The 16,990-nt window shown below is 36.5% G+C and overlaps 1 protein-coding gene and 1 long non-coding RNA gene across 2 annotated transcripts in view; one reads left to right on the top strand and one right to left on the bottom strand.

Annotated features, from left to right (window-relative positions):
- Positions 1-311: 311 nt before the first annotated feature.
- The window catches only part of LOC124163622, a 28,090-nt gene continuing 11,411 nt past the window's right edge, over positions 312-16,990 (bottom strand). Inside the window, exons 5-11 of the mRNA XM_046540650.1 lie at positions 16,691-16,906; positions 15,354-15,551; positions 14,361-14,561; positions 13,135-13,332; positions 9,993-10,172; positions 1,981-2,115; positions 312-1,345 (exon numbers count right to left, since the gene is read on the bottom strand). Coding sequence (XP_046396606.1) covers positions 951-1,345; positions 1,981-2,115; positions 9,993-10,172; positions 13,135-13,332; positions 14,361-14,561; positions 15,354-15,551; positions 16,691-16,906 — 1,523 coding nt within the window. The 3' untranslated portion in view covers positions 312-950. The remainder of the gene's footprint in view (positions 1,346-1,980; positions 2,116-9,992; positions 10,173-13,134; positions 13,333-14,360; positions 14,562-15,353; positions 15,552-16,690; positions 16,907-16,990) is intronic.
- Positions 7,468-7,847, top strand: LOC124163623. The gene is made up of 2 exons (XR_006865813.1): positions 7,468-7,596; positions 7,760-7,847. It is a non-coding gene; the product is annotated as an uncharacterized LOC124163623 (long non-coding RNA).

Raw genomic sequence — 16,990 nt, 5'->3', positions numbered from 1 at the left:
GAGAGACAGCTTTTAGATGAAATACGGAGGAGACAGAAGATATGGATGGAGGGAGCACTTAGCGGGAAGTGGATGTTGAAAACAGTGTTAGAGGGTAGAATGTTAGGTAAATGAGGGAGGGTAGGGAAGAAAATAGGATTTTTAGATAGATTGAAAGGGAGTAGGCCGTACAGTGAATTGAGGAAGGCAGTGCTGGAAGTAAAGGGAGGCTCCAAGTTCACTTCTTTAGTACTCCATGGAAACTTACCTTAATCGATGGAATACTATAATAAAAGAAAAAGGAAAAAAATAAATCCATGAACAATATTGTGCATCTTCATGACAAGCTCTTTTATTTAAAAATAAATTATAATAATCAGAAAGGCATAGGCTGCTTACTTCTCTAGCATGTCTCTTATGAATCCTATGGGAAAAATATTAAATCCATTGAAAAAGTCACACTATTTGGATGAAAGCTACCCTCTACACTAGATGGAGCCTATTAGTCAGCTGCAACATCGAATTCAAAACTAAAATTAATCTGCTGTATTAATTTCTAATGAAGCCGCTGTTACTTAGTCGAAAAGCAAAGCAAAATTTATCATATTAAACGAAAGATGCAAATCTCAGTTTTTACCAAAGACGATTGTCAATAACTATCGTTGCCGGGAAAGAAAAATCAGAACAAAATCTTCGAGTAAAATAGTTTCCTCATTGAAATATTTTTGTGGAACTTCGCATTTTTCTCAGTTTTTAGGCATCGTATAATAACACATTTGTGGTAGCCTTCCTCGGTAAAAAGAGTGATTAGTTTCTTTCATAGCATATGATAAATCTTCCTTTGCTTTTCAATTGACTAACAGCGTCTTCATGAAACTTGAATAACAGCATATTCATTTTAGTTTTGCACGACTATTCAATGATGATAAAGTTCTATTTTCATTGGCAAGTCGTGTAAAATAAAATTCAATCTAGAATTCTCCGTAAATTATGTTATCTTCTTCGAAACTGTTTTCGTGATCTAACGGAATGGTTTCACGACTGGTAGTTGCATCCAAGGTAAATTCTGACTGAGCCATAGCATTCGCACTCGCCAGTTTTTCCAAAATGGCTTCGTTATTGGTAGATTTGTCGAATCCTTTTTCCTCCAGTTCAACTATTTCATGGCTCACATCTCGTTCAAGTGCTTTCTCAACGCATGCTTCCTTCGTGCCTGCGTCAACGGTGTCCACTCTTCGATTTTCTGCTGTCTGAGTGTCTGAGGATCCCATGCTATGATTCTTGCATCTGCATTTCTTGATAACCACGGCTATTACTGCTATGAGTAGAATTATCACTCCACAGGCGATCCCGATGTCCTTTTCAGCTACGGGAGAAAAAAGTGGCATGTTACAGCGATTTCAGGATTGAGCACCTGGACCAGATAATCTATAGTATTTGCCTTAAATAAAATATGAACATTTTACCTCGTTTTTTTAGAGATAATATTTTTTTTTAATATATATTTTTGTGTAAATGCGTCTACCAATATCTAGACCCAAAACCTTCAAGATGAACGCACAATTCGTTCATGCAAACAAGTAAAAATTAGGAAACGAGAACAAATGCCTACAAAGTAACTAGATTGAAACATCTTTGTAAACCTTAACCTTTATTTCAAGAATTATGGATATGCTTTTTCTGCAGATGGGAAGTAAGGAACAATATTTAGGATGGAGTTAATAGAGTTAATAATAATATTTAATTTTCAACATGTTCATATCACATTTTTGTAAACGCATAATCAACAATCTTTAAAAGAGCAACTAACAGGTTTTTAGCATCTCGCATTCACATATCATATATAATCTAATGGGGACATTTTTAATGTTAGAAGTAGTCACATAACTGCTTTGTGGGGTCAACGGACTTCATTATATTCGTGTTAGTAGGAGTACATGGAGGGAATATTATTACACCAAATGCATCCTCTATGTATTTTCTTTTGAAAATATTTCTTACCCCGGAAAGACTTGGACGTGACAGCCTCTTGTGTCGATTCTTCAGTTGATATCGTCGGTTGAAAGCCGTGAATCCCTTCTACGTTCTCCCCTTGGGTCACTGAGGTATTTGGCGGAAATTTATTCCCAGAAAGATCTAGTGTACAAGCAAGTTTCAAAAATGAGACACATGGTTACATAAAATGCAAGATCATTTATTATTCTAAAGCCAAAAAACAGGATACGCTAACATAAAACATCATCTCACTTGATTAGAATTCAAACTCAGGTAATATGGTTTAATACCTGGTGTATGCATAGTTGAATTCAAAATTATTACCAAGAGGAGGCCCAATTCCATCGCAAAGAAGGTTGATTTCTGTTGACACTTCAGTCGTATTTTAATCAGCCTTCAAAAATGTCCGCGACGTGGTGGTAAGTGCAATGCGATCCACTTTTTTCAATATTTTTCAGTATAGTGTTTGAAAATGCGAGGAATAGCATTGAGGATTTAATTGACTTTCGAGAATCACAACGTCATGTATGTAAACTTTGGTTGACATCCCTAATTATAACTTATTTCGCCGTGAAACTTGGATCAATTTGTCCGTCAGCGACACGAGTGGCGACATCTGTAAAACCAATTAAATGCGCGATGGGTGAAACGAATTTGTAGGCCGACTTGTGGATCCTCAATTCTAATGTTCGTGAGTATTGTAACGGATAGTGTGGCGCCACTTTATCAAATGGTGACCGCGATATATATTTTGCAAATTCCCATGAAAATTTATATAAATTCACTTTATTTTAAATCGTGTATAAAGGTCAGACAGTTCGCCATATCTAAAAATTTGTAATATTGAATAATGCAAGAACTATCGGATTTTTCATTTGCTGTCTGAGGATTCTTTACGTTGGCAATGTTTATCTTTCTCCTGCATGGTCAAAATTCACACTGATTATAAGGCAGGCAGCGCGGAATACTGTCACATTCGTTACTGAAGGCGTTAATTCGGGTATTTCGTAAGAGGACGTGATGCGGAAGAGTACCTGCCTAAAATGTATACCATATTCTTCATAAAAGGAGATTTCGAGGCAAATAAACAACGATTTCCGCTGAAAAATTAATTTTCGCCGTACAATTATTTTAACGACAGCAGTGGAGACTCACTGATTCTAATGGTATTCTATTATTGTAAACAATTGTAAAAACAGTGATTCAATTATTGTAATTAGATCAGTATTAACTTTATATACCGTTAGTTTCTCTCAATGGAGCCAAAGATATTTAATTTACTGCTCGCTGGAAATAAACAAATTAAATTCTCAATTTCTATGCTATTAATTGCCAAAGAGTGACTTCTCTCTCAAAAAATGATTAAACACTTATTTTAATTTCTTTTCCAATTTTCTAGAGGCATGCACGGGGACGAACTAGTCTTTTAGTGTCACTAAATCAAACAATTTTTACGGATTGTGACATTATTTGCGGTGATATTGCGGCATTTCTTATATTATATATTTTACGTTCGTTATCTCTTACCAAAGGCTATCGCCTAAATTGTACGAATTATTACACCAGCTAAACGGACGGATCGGCCAATTTACGAGAGAAAGTAAAGGAAGTTCTGGAATTGGATTTATAATCTAGCATGAGCTACAAAATTCATTTGTCAATAAAGATTGCACATTAGGGTGGGTCGAAAAAAGGTTTTTTTCCTGATCAAATTTGCCCTATGCGGGAAAGTTGCGAAATGATATAAGGATCTCCACACAAAATTTTTTTCAAATCGGTTAATATTAACCACTGCCGCCCGAGCTCTAAAGTTTAAAATTTTGCGAAAAATCAGGGTGATTTCTGAATCAAACGGCTATGAAGACGAATGTTATGAAAATATGGGATAATGGATAATATCAAAGAGTGGATACATGTTTATAGATTATAAAAATGAAATTTGAAGTTTTTTGACAAAATCTATGGTTAAAAAAATGTCTATGAATTAACAATAAAATTGGAGTGTAGACCACCCGCACAACACAACTTATTTTTGCCTACATTTCTAAAATTCCATTTTGGGGGCTAAATTGCAGGTAAAATAATATTTATTTCGATTGAATTTCATTTCTTATCAAATAAGTCATCATATGGTAGTATATAACCCCACAAATAGTAATAATGAGGTAAATTATTTGAAATTAACATCAATCATAATGACGAATAACGTACCTGTGGAGCTATTATCAACAAGAAATTCAGCCAAGGCTGAGAAAAAACATAACCTGAACATCAAGCATTTCACTAAGAAGCTCTCTGCTAGTTTCGTAAAGAAACTACCCAGAACTAACCACGAGGAAGAGGCTACCATCGAGTTCCACCCGTGTCCCCCCCAGCCAATCTTCCAAAGGATTACGGGAGGATTGACGCAATAGTTAGAATAGAGGGAAAGTGTACCGTGGAGTGGAGTGCGTGATATTTGATGCACCCGAAAATTTCATGGGTAATGATTTGCCCACTTATGAAGAGATGATGAAAATGTTTTTGTACTCTCGGTACATTGAAGAAGAAAGTTAAAATACCATTATTTCTCTGCCGGGAATCGCGGAGAAAGTGACTTATGCCATTGAAGGCATTTGGCATAAATCCTCTATCCCAGTTGTTGATATAGGCAAATTGTTTGACAAATTTCAAACAAAATTCAATATCATGGAAATAATCGCAATATTATTCGATCAGTCAACAAGAATGCTTTCATTGATCTGAAGCAAGACTTTATACGTCACGCACGTCAGCTTTTTGATGTTGCGGCATGTAAATTGCTTTAGTGAGACTGATTCTGTTTGTGATATTCTTTCGAAAATGCCTAGTTTAGAATGGGAATTCCCTAAGGACAGAGAAGTGGTAGGGAAATTATTGTAGGAGCCATCGATGTGCAGGAGACTAAAAATAGGAAGACGAGGATTTGCAGGTTGGAAGGAAAAAAGGAACACCCGAATATTCCACCCTATTTTTTGTCATAACACTTCTGTTCGGAAGACTCAGGTGATGAAATGACATTGAACGGAGAGTTATGTAATGCAAGTGAAGGAGAGGATTTCATGGAAAAAGGTTAGTGTAAGTAATTTGAAATAGCCAAGATTTGCATCATCCTGTGAATAATTCTGCATATCAAACCATTCCTCTGCAGCACTTGCATCTGCGCACCTAATAGATATCGGGTCGATTACTCAAGGAGTCAATGTACTTTATGTTGACCAGAACAAAGTTAGAAGGAAAAGAGAATTGCGCACGTCTCTTCGGAGGAATGTGGGAACTGTTAAACTGCAAGCGCTTTACTTCGACGAGAGGAAAGACTCTGCTTTCGTTTATAGTCAATCAAAGTGAAAAACAATAGGTGAGGAGCATGTAACTCTCGTTCAAGAGCCCGGATTACGCTACTTATGGCATGTCACCCTATGTGTCAGCAAAGCTATTGGCCTATAAGATACCATAACGAATTTTCTAGGGGAGGAAATGATCATTATCGATGGACTCCAAGCAATTGTGTGCGATGGAACTGAGGTTAACACCGGAAGCCATGACGGAGTAATCAGGAGAATGGAAATGGCCATAAGAAGACCTTTGCGTTGGTTTGTTTGCCTGCTTCATTGCAATGAACCTTCGTTCAGCACCGTCAAAAGAACTGATGACCCTGGCAAAATTTGTTATCGAAGTTTACGCTCCAATGCGGTTTTCAATAAAATTGAGACAATATTGAACAGAAGGCCCGAAGCATATTATGAACATGATTCTTCTTATGAAACATATAGATAGAGACATCAAATAACGCCGCTACTCTATGATTCAGGGAAATGTAATTTTGCTCACGCAGAGAATATTCTGCTTGCAATGTTAGCCAATGAACGCAGACAAATTCGTGCAATGGCGATCACAAATACATTGAAATCAAGAGAAACTCAGCAGGAGGAATCAAGGAAATTCGAAATTCCAAAGGTAAACTTCGATGCTCAAAATTATATCGAATTGGTTGATTGGAAAGCAATTGAGGTAAATCAACCATCACGAGTAGCTGGAATGACAAACAAAGACTTGGAAGACCTTGTTACGGTAAGAGCTGTATGAGAAGTATCTTCTTTACCCTGCCTCAGACAAACAGTTGAAAGGATGGTACAAATGATAGCGTTGGCATCAAAATGAGTTTGCAGTACAGAACGCAGGCATGGATGAGTATTATGGTGCATAATAGACAGAAATTCAGCCGAAATAAAAAAATTGCAATATAATTTTGTCAGAGTAAGTGATGGGCTTTCAAAATCATGTCGTTTGATAGGTTGTTTGGGGGACATGGGTGGAACTCTATGGTAGCCACTTCCTCGTGGTGAGTTCTGGATAGTTTCTTCACGAAACTAGCAGAGACCTACTTAGTGAAATGCTTAGTGAAGTGTTCAGATTCTGTTCTTTCTCACCCTCGGCTGAATTTCTTGTCGAAAATAGCTCCCCAGGTACTCTTTTCGTCATTAGGATTGATGTTAATTTAAAAGAACTTACCTTATTATTAATTTTTGTGTGATTAATTACTACTATTTGAGGACTTTTTTACTAAAAAATTAAATTGAATCGAAATAAATCTTATTTTATCTGCGATTTAGCCCCCAAAAAGGGAATACCTAATAAAAACGTAGGCAAAACTGCGGTATGTTGTGCGGGTGGTCTATACTAAAATTTTCTTGTTAATTCATAGACATTGTTTGAACCGAAGATTTTGTCCAATACACTTTAAATTTCATTTTCATAAACTAAAAGCATGTATCGACTCTTTAATAATATCCATTATCCCATATTTTCATAAAATTCATCTTCATAGCCGTTTGATTCTGAATTCTATTATTTCGCAAAATTTTTTACTTTAGAGCTGGTCAATATCATTAGATTTGAAAAAAAATTGTGTGTGAGATCCTTACATAATTTTGCAACTTTATCATACGGGGAAAATTTGATCAGAAAAAAAACTTTTTTCGGCGCACCCTGGTTCTCATGTCCCCGTGGCATCCTCTCTTGTTACGAGCCTAAACTTGATTATAATTCAGGATGTACCAGCAATAGTAATGATTAAACTCAGCAAAGGTGGGTAGGGTTGATTATTGGCTGAAATGAAATTTAGAAATGCGTGTCCTGTAGGAAATCATTCTCATTGTCTTTGGAATGGTTAAGGAAAATCGTCCTGCACGATGTTGAAGAAACTTCGCCAACGGAAAAACTACCTTCAGATACTTTCATTCCCGTTATAAAATGGGCTTAAGGACATAGTTTTCAAGTCCAATCGGTCAATCATGCATTATTGCAACTGGGTAGTGACCTACTTGTCTGTCTATAAAGCCGGTTGTCAGAGGAGGGGAGATATCAGCAATCGATTTCCCTTTCCACTAAGTATTTTTAAAGAGAAAACATGACAATGGTGGTCATCATATATTTTTTCTTCTCTTTCATCCACAGCACACGCAATGCCATGCTCTCCAGATGATGGATGCATTACGGCCAATGCTATGTGCATGAATAGGACTGAATCAGATGGAATAACTAGATGGACGTGCCAGTGTAAACAAAACGAAACATACATTGAGGCGGACGACAAATGCTCTGGTGGGTAATGGGTTATATATACATCGAGATACAACCATACATGCCACCCAAAAGAGCGTGTGGCCGGGGGTATTAGTGCACCAGCTTTGCAATTCGGAGATATAATCACTTACATTCTACTTTCCCTGCTACGATTTGTAAGAAATATACGTTCTATCCCCAGAACTACATCGGACATGCAACAATATTACCAACCCATGCAAAGATCTATTATCTGTGTGCGACAACGGTACTTGCCTATGCCCGAAGTATTACAAGGAGAAAAAATGGAAGTGCCTGGCCCGTGAGTACTTGTTTCATATTTTCATCGTTTCTTCAATTGGTTCCTGAACACCTGATGTATTTAGGATTATGTGTGTAAGAAATTTGATGTTTTAACAATACGAGCGCCAGAAGAGCTTACTCTTACACCTAATATAGATGTATTCATGCGTAATCTATGAGTACACTTCATTGTTACGGGTTATGGGGTTTGGATTGGTTTATCCGTTTTAAATGAATATTTAAATCAATCCCGCCACACATCAAAATGACAAATGTTCCTGATACCACCAAATAAAGAGCACGCCAACCATTTTGTACGGTTATCAAAAACCCTCTTTGATAAACTTTTAAGAACTGGAAGTTTTCATCAATTTTCCTGGAAAAATGTTAAGAAATCTTAATCTCCAATACTAATGACCCAAGCCGTTTTCCAACGTTTAACGGAGGTTTTAGGTTACGGGTCCATCCTGCGGCCAGGTTTTGAGCCTTGTGGTGACATAGACGCTTCGATATCTTACGGTGATTTTGTGTTTGCAATCAACGATTAAGGAGTTCAAGTGTCACCAAAAATCCTTTGCAGAATGATATGATGTCAAAAAGCATTCTCTATAAAGATGTCGAAAAGTGTCAGCATTTTAAATGGTGAAGTACTTACAACTCCAATGTTAGAACACTTATTTTGGAAATTATTAAATATTTGTGTAGCACAACAAGATTTCACTCATAATTACATTAAAATCCGAACTACACGAAGCGAGAAAATGGAAGTTATCAGTGTCACTCGCGGCAATAGACACAGTCCAAACAGTATATAATTTTTTTGGTAGCATATCACTTCTGGCATTGTGACATATGGAATATAGTTTCTACTTCACGATAGAAGTTTTAAGAAGAGTGTTAAAATTTTTAACCCAACGAATATAGTTCATGAGGTCACAGTATGATTCGAAAAATATACCATCGATTCTTTTTTAAAGAAAGCAGTTTGCGACAAGTGGTACGAGTGCATACATGCCGCTAACTCTCTGCAGAGGGAGGAATGCTGCAATTTAAGTAATGCTTTGCATTTTAATATCGGTGTAACATGTGAGCAGACGCGTTATCATTAATGAAGACATTATATTGCCGGTGTCAGCTCATACGTGATTCCAAAATTTCCTTTTCATTTGACTTTTGTATTTGGGATTGCAATTTTTTTGCCAATTATTAAAATGCCCCCTCCCCCAGGTAATTAGGAACCTTATATACACGTCGCATCCCTAGTAATTAAGATGACATGTCACTTCCGCTAAATCCGCCTCTTTTGTGGCATATTACTAATGTGATTATATATGCGTGAGCTTTTTTAAATGTCCACGCCTCATGAGGAAGCCTTTTATCAACATTTACCTGTATTTCAAGTTTTAAATTAATTTATCACAATATTTTCTATGACGTAACATTTATATGCTTGAAAATTTGTTGAATTTTTGAATTGTCTACTCAACGTTAACTTAAGATTTCATTATGGTATCTCAAGCTTTAAGCATAAAATAAGTTTCATAAATTAAACAACACATAAATCCTGGTGGATCCGGAGTTTTTATTGCGGTCACACCTTGAACTATGAATACTGAATATCGTTTGCACTCATCCATCCATATTAGTTAAATATATTTTATATAAAATGGGTGGATTGGATGAATAGAGTTACTAAAAAAGCATCGCATCTAATGAGGGTGAAATCCGGCGTAAAAAAATTTCATTTGGTATTTATGAATATTTCGTACATTTGACACGAATACTTAACATGCACTTGCGCCTATGAACGAGATTATTTAACTTACTTCGGGTTTTGCAGAGTATGTACCTATGTGCAAATGAAGGCGACTTCCAGCCTCAGCACGTGAGACCGAGGTTGAAGTGACTAAATCCAAGAGTATTTGATTCGTATCATAGGCTGACTTTTACGATTACATTTTTTCATATTTTTCTTTATTTGACTTGATATTTAATTTCCACTTAGTTCAGCACTCATGAAAAATACTGCAGAGTGACTTTGATCCCTCTCAGTTTTGTGTTCAACCTCAAATTACGACTCTCTCCCTGGGAAAGGTAACAAAAATGGTAACCACGCTATAGTGCTGCCTTACCTTTCAACCGCTCGATTGCAGTTATATGTTGAATGGACCAGTGTGATTGACTGATGCTAACGTTGATCTCCGAGCACTCCTTGTGAGGTAGTGGGAGGCTGTAGATGACTCGGGAGCTTTCACCTTCCTTTGGCGCATGTGCTTCTTTCATGGACAGCCTTTCCCGCCCCAGACTCATGTCTGCGAAGTAAATCACAACGAGAGGCAGAGGTGAGTCTCATTCTTTAATTTTTGTCCAAGTATCATAAAATTCATTTTTTAAATGCTTTATACTTCAGAGAAAAATACGCGTTACCCAACTCGATTGTACAGTCATTTTCCTCAACGGCAACTCATGGCATAGCCCTGTCAGACAATATGTCTCATAGAGATGCTTGGACAAATGTTTTACTTGTGAAACCTGTATTAGCTATTCCACATACTGTTCGTAGGTAAAGCCAGAAGGCGTTGGAATCAGAAGGCGTTGGAAAGCCAGAAGGCGTTCAGGCAGTCCGTCATGTTTCTCGACCTCGAGTGTTAGATATACATGCGGAAACTCTGTTCCTCCGGAATATTTCGGCTACCTTAAATTGTAATGTATTCGACGATTGATTTAATATGCTCGTTTACGGGAAAGCCGTTGTTCAATACGCCGGAGTAAGAACTGTAAGTAGTGTATCACTGAACTTGGCTTGAGTTACCTAACAGTACTAATGCCGACGCCAAGAACCTCTCTGACACAGAATGTTAGAGGCGGTTAAACGAAAGAGGTGGTCATTTTCGAAATATAGGGTCGTGGAAAATTAAAAGTTAGTTCATTGAACGATTGAATTAATAGTTTTCCCATCATGTAAAATCGGATTTGTCCGATAATATTTCGAGGGAGTAGTATTGAGCATCATATGGCGCTCCTATCGTACTCGTGAAGTACCACTTCTAGCAACTGGCTCGTTAGTTATACTCTATGAAAATATAAAGCTAGTTAATTATTCATGCAATACTTCATTCCACCAGCTTCCTCGCTTATAATGAGCGCAGTCGCACATTCCTTTTCATTTTGCTCAAATATAATAAGCATTTTATTTATTGGCTTGCGCAAGTAATCTGACGATACTGCATTAATACTAATAGTTAGGCCATCGAATCAATTTGCAATTGAAATGAAAACGCCACCACCTCTGAAAGAAAATTCCAGCTAATGCGTATCAAAAATTCGTGATTGTAAGATGGGGACGATTCAATGACGCGGTAGTTAGTACATCGGACTTTTTTCCTGCTTGCTAGGATGATAGCGAGGATGATCGCTCACATGACAGCAAAGGAATTGTGATTGATTTCAATATTTATTATTCTCATTGAAATATAATCCTATGAAGTCAATTTATGATCTGATGTCATCATTTATAATAATGAGAGAGAGAGTCAATGGCAGTGTAACCTATTTAAAAAAAAAGGAGAAATTCATAATGGCTGTTGTGAACGAAATAAAAAAGGTACCCAAGGGCACACCGAAACGCATAAGACAGAGTCACGAAGAACACACACGCAAGGCTGGTAGGCAAATGAGGAAATCATCCATTGCCAACACCTACCCTTAAAACTAGGGAAAAATTTCATGCTGCGTGCATGTACCGTGCCATAAGGCGGAGCTATAAGTGGTGGTGAGTTACCCCTTACTCTTAGCGGGAGTGTTGGTACATATACAGCACACAGAGGAATTTACTCGTGTATAATGAGTTTAAATTTGGTGTAAGGAATAAGCCGAGAATTCGCCTATGTACTTGTACACGTGTACTTGCTGTGTAAGTTTGGTCCACCTCCCTTGACTCTTATATTAAAAAAATATGAAGCTAAATGTGGTAATGCATATTCTGTGGTCAGCAGTAATCTGAACATGGTGAAAGTTTCAAGATAGATGATTCAATTAAGTCGTCCACCTTAATGACAGCAAAAATTTCCCAACGAAATCTGGTTAAAATAATTTTACGAATCATCTTGCAGCATATATTCGTGAGGTGTAATAGTTCTAATAAAATATACACCTGTATATTTTATTAGGACTATTTATATTCCCATGCCGAGATATGAACCAGTTAATCATCACTTGCTACTAGAATGATATGCTGTCTATCAATTTAAAGTTCTCAGTATTTTCGAATTATTTCCATCATAGCCTCGGACCACGCTAATTGAACGCTGGGAAAACAATCACCTAACGATATAACTTGTGCGACTCGGACTGGAATGATCAACGACATCACCTATTCGGTTTTTATCCTCGTGCGCTTGCGCTCAGTGAAACAACTTGCGGTTTTCCCAAGGTTTTATGGTTTTTTAAATTATTCAGCTGTACTTTTCAGATTCATACATCTTCTCATATTCGATATCATCCTATCCATTATGTCATTCACATTATTTTTCACATCATCACCACTTTTTTGTCACATCATCACCACCCGTGTTTTGTCCTGTACGTATTTCCTGATGAATTATTTTATACAGAGTACCTTTTTCTGAGACTATAAATGAATTTTTTTGAACGACTATGTTGCCTATGTCTTAATTCCTGTTTGGTATAAGTGAAGTGCCACCGTTTGGTCACTGCCATTTTCCGGTTATCACCCATACTATTTCAAGAAGCCCTAACTCTGGTGGAGAAAGGAATAACTACAACGGTCCCGTTTTTGGGTTCCGTGTGCATATACGTCTATTCTCCGGTTTTTAGCGGACATAAGACCATTTATACACCAGATTTATTCCATTTTTACTCGGGTAATTACGGTTTTCACACGAGATAAAACACGTGTAATACACGGCCTATATGCTAGTTTGCGACCGTTTGTGCTGTAAGGGTAGTGATTGCTAAGTGTACCGTTGACGCTCCACACAAAACAACCTTCCTCTCCCGATCAATAGCATTTTGAGATTCCGTGGCCCAAGTCCACTGCGTAGCGACACGATCTTTAGCGAGAGCTATACATCAAATTGTCTTGTGCTACAAAAAACTTAGGAAATAGACAATTGAAACGACTTTTAATGTGCCTGAAGGGTAATCTTGAGTGTAACCAGTTGGGTTACAGACAGGTAAAATAAAAATTATTAGCCATAATTTCAATCAGAAATGCGAATTGTACAAAATTTTGCTGATAATGATGAACCTTACCAAATGTATTCACAAACGTCATTTTAATGCCTTTTACTGGTGAATATCCCTGATAATTTACACGAAGACCTATCGCGCTTTTGGCTGTTGCAAATATTTGTCCTTTCTGTACAAAATCCTTGAAGGAAATATATAATGAATCCTCTTCTTCCAGTGATATGTATGTTTCCTCTTTTTTAACTTCTTTAGTTTGAAAATCTGAAATCAAAGGGTAAGGAAAGAAATTAAGAAAGGAAAGGTACAGACATTAACATACGCTGTAAAAATTGTCCTTATGCAAAGCAATGTTAGATTTGAAATGCGGCAGCGTCCGGCCGCCTCTGTCAGAGAAAGTAAAACTTTCACTATATATTACCAGAGTTTCTCCGCGTGACTATGGGTGTTTTCGAATGCTCTAAAAATCACATTAACTTGATTTCGAGTTCTCTTGATAACCTAGGATAACGGTCTCATTTGACTATATCCGAACTACCTTTTACGGAGGAGACCTCTAAAGGTCATTGCGGCGCTAATGGCTTATATGGAAAATATTGTAAATTTTAACCTCATTTTTATTACCCTTTCATGACCGCTACATGTATTTATAAAGCCCAATATAAAAAATAACCATCAATGTTATACTTGTACAGTATTTTCCACTCCTCGTGACCCCATCCATTCCCGCCGATCGCCGTAAATAGTGGCGCTCCAATCACTAGGATACATGTCAATGTCATGCATTAGCCCGCTTGAAATACTACGCTAAGCAGCGAATGTAACCGATAGTTGCTGAAAATTAGGCTATCTAAGAGATAATGAAATATTGAAGGTCTGATTACTAATCGTTTAAGTTGAAAACTTGGCAAAAATTTTTGGAGATGAGCTAATTGGGAGTAACTCAATGTATCATCACTGGTTTTTCAAGCTTTCCGTTTTTATTACCTCGAAAATTTAATGAAAAATGACAGCAAATTAAGGAAATATTTTTGAATGTTGATTTAGTATAAATAAAAACCAATACTAATCAAATTAACGAAAAATATAAATGATAGTTGGTCGTTTTTGATCGTAATTTGTTAACTTAAAAGTAATATTTTCTGACATTGTAATTGGAAAAAAATCACATAGATTATATGATCACGGGTATGACTCTTGTCGGTCACTATAAATCACTTCCGTTTATGAAAAAGTCAAACCAAAAACCATAAAAACCAATCACATTTTATGTGTCAACAAAAATGGCTTACGGTTTTCCAGATGCAGTTCAATGCTATCCAAGAGGAATTTCTGCGTTGCAGTATACGTCTTTAAATCAAGGCGCAGATGTTCATCAACAATTTCAATTGCTCCATCAAACCAAAGGTCAAAGGCCAAGTAAGCCCAAGAATTGTAATCCTCTCTGTGGCTTACAGCCTGCATTCCATAATAAATTTTGATTTCAAAGGAACCTGTGGATAGAAAATGGTTTATCACAGAAACTGAATCAATCCGCTGTTCAATTATAAGCGAATTTCGAGAGCATGCATTTAGTTTAAAAATTGATTTTTGCTAATTCTCATACGTTCTAAAAACAATTGAATGGGGTTTTTCACATGTGTCAATTATCGAGTAGTTATAATCGTACAGCATTTACTGATCACAATTTGAGACAGAAGTTTTAAAAGGTCGTAATAATATACTGGGGGCCCCATATATTAGAGTTTCAGTATTACGCCAGTGTTGCCCCGCAACTAAGTTATTTTTATCACCTTTAGAAAAAATATTCATCAGAAAAAAATACAGTCATAGTTCACAATCTCTGTTGTAAAGGTTATCAATGTAATCAAAAGCTTTATGCGGTTATATCGCATCCACCTGGCGACGGCCGGAGTCGTAAACTTGCTCGAAAAAATGACATTTTATATTCTGATCCGACATTATTCGCGAAACTTATGATTAGTTCACTTAAGGAATCTTTGAACGGTGACATGAGATACCATTTTTATTTTATGATTATTCTGCCTAAAATAGCCATAAAACATCTGTGGTACTAAAATCGCTGATTATTTCACTTCCTTCAAAAGGTAAATAGCCTTTGTTGATAACCGGTATATTATTATCCTCGCAGAACACATAATCTTATACCACTGCTTATAACGAAAACTAAGTATAAAATTTAATCAATAGCATTAATTTTAGTAGCCATTGTTCCTATTCATATTTCATTTAACACCATTTTTAAGACACACACTCAGCCTTACCAGGATTTTTCTGAAATTTCACTCTGATGCCTTTTATTCGTGATCCCCTCGACAAGATTAACAACAGATTAATGTTTTTTGTTGCAGTTTTGAAGAGTCCCCCTGCGTCTAAAAAATCCTTGCATGAATAGTATAAATTTTGCGGTTTTTCCTTGTATGTGATATGTATTTTCTCCATTGAAATGACAATTACACTATCTGAAAAATAAGAAAAAGAAAGGAAATTAGTTACCAAAAATGGAATCGGGAATGTCATATAACTTGAAATCCGTACCACAACCAGTGGTGAAATATGACCACCGTTTATATAAACGATGGAACATAATACAGTATGTACCACTTAATCTAAATGATATGGAAGGCCATTTTTATGATATAAAAAGTAAAAAATGGCAATTTTTCACAGTACATCATTTTAATAGTTCTTAGTGTTTTGTAATTTAACGCATATTGAATGCAAACTATGAGTCTTCTATGAAATATCGAAAACTGCTGCGTAGTCTGCCTTGAAATCTAGTGACTAGCTAGTGACGGGCAAGTTCTTTCACTGTAATGATTTCTTGCCTATTGCATATGTTCTTTATTTGAATAAAGGAGAATAAAAAAAACATACATTATGTCGGGTAATGTAAAATAACTTTTTACGTCGTCTGAGATGAAGTCCTCTATTTTTATTTTCCTCTATTCATTTCCTTCCTAAATAAGGAGGGAATGAGGGTTTGAATCGCATAGTTTTTCCCACCAAAAAACTACCGAATTTCATGCTGGCTTCATTAAATTCAACGTTTTCCTCTGAATCATTACGAAGAGTTGAGTGCTGTCCAGCTAATAGGTTAGCATTGGGTTTAAAAAAATGCGTAAATGTTACCGTAAAATTCATTTACGTTCTATGGTTACATGATTAATGAACAATTTCTCTTACTAGCATTTAGTGACCATAATTGCCGTTAATAATTTTTTTCTTGTGTCTATAAGCTTCAAAAATGCTCAGGGGTGTTTGAAATATCCATCTGGGAAACGAAAGGTTTAAAATAACTTAGGTTTGGAATTAGTTGTTGAAATAACTGCAATTATAAGTCATATAATAAAGTATGTGGTATTCGTTTCGCCGTTGAATTTAGAAAATAAATGGGAAACATGCATGTTATCGATAAATTTACTATGCATGCATTGGTTTCGAAGGGCGACTGTTGATGTTGCCACCTAGCGGACGATTGTTGTGGAGAGTACAATAAGGAGGGCAGATGTTCCCAAGATAGTCCACTCCATCATGCCCGTGCCCAGACCAAGCCAGATACCTTTGAAACCAATTTTCTCTACCTACAAGTATGGCTTACCATTGTCCAGCTTCAGTTCAATTCTATCGAGAGGAAAATGTCGGATTGGCGTCCGTGGCGTAAAATCTAGATGCAGATTGCCATCATTAATTGAAATATGTTGACATTCAAGATCAATTGTTGGAGCCCATAGCTGATCATTCCACTTCCATACATAGCTATTCGGTTGGAATATGCAGACATTGTGTGGTCCTCGAATAACTATTTTAGTGAAAACTGTGGATAGAAAATGGTTTATTAAAACTAATTGACTCTATGGAGAGTTGGAAAAAAATAAATGAATCTCAGGGATCGATTTCA

Source organism: Ischnura elegans, chromosome 8 (assembly GCF_921293095.1).
Source record: "Ischnura elegans chromosome 8, ioIscEleg1.1, whole genome shotgun sequence".
Lineage (NCBI taxonomy): Eukaryota > Metazoa > Arthropoda > Insecta > Odonata > Coenagrionidae > Ischnura > Ischnura elegans.
The sequence above is the reverse complement of the archived record's forward strand: the minus strand, read 5'-3'. Positions and strand labels throughout refer to the sequence as shown.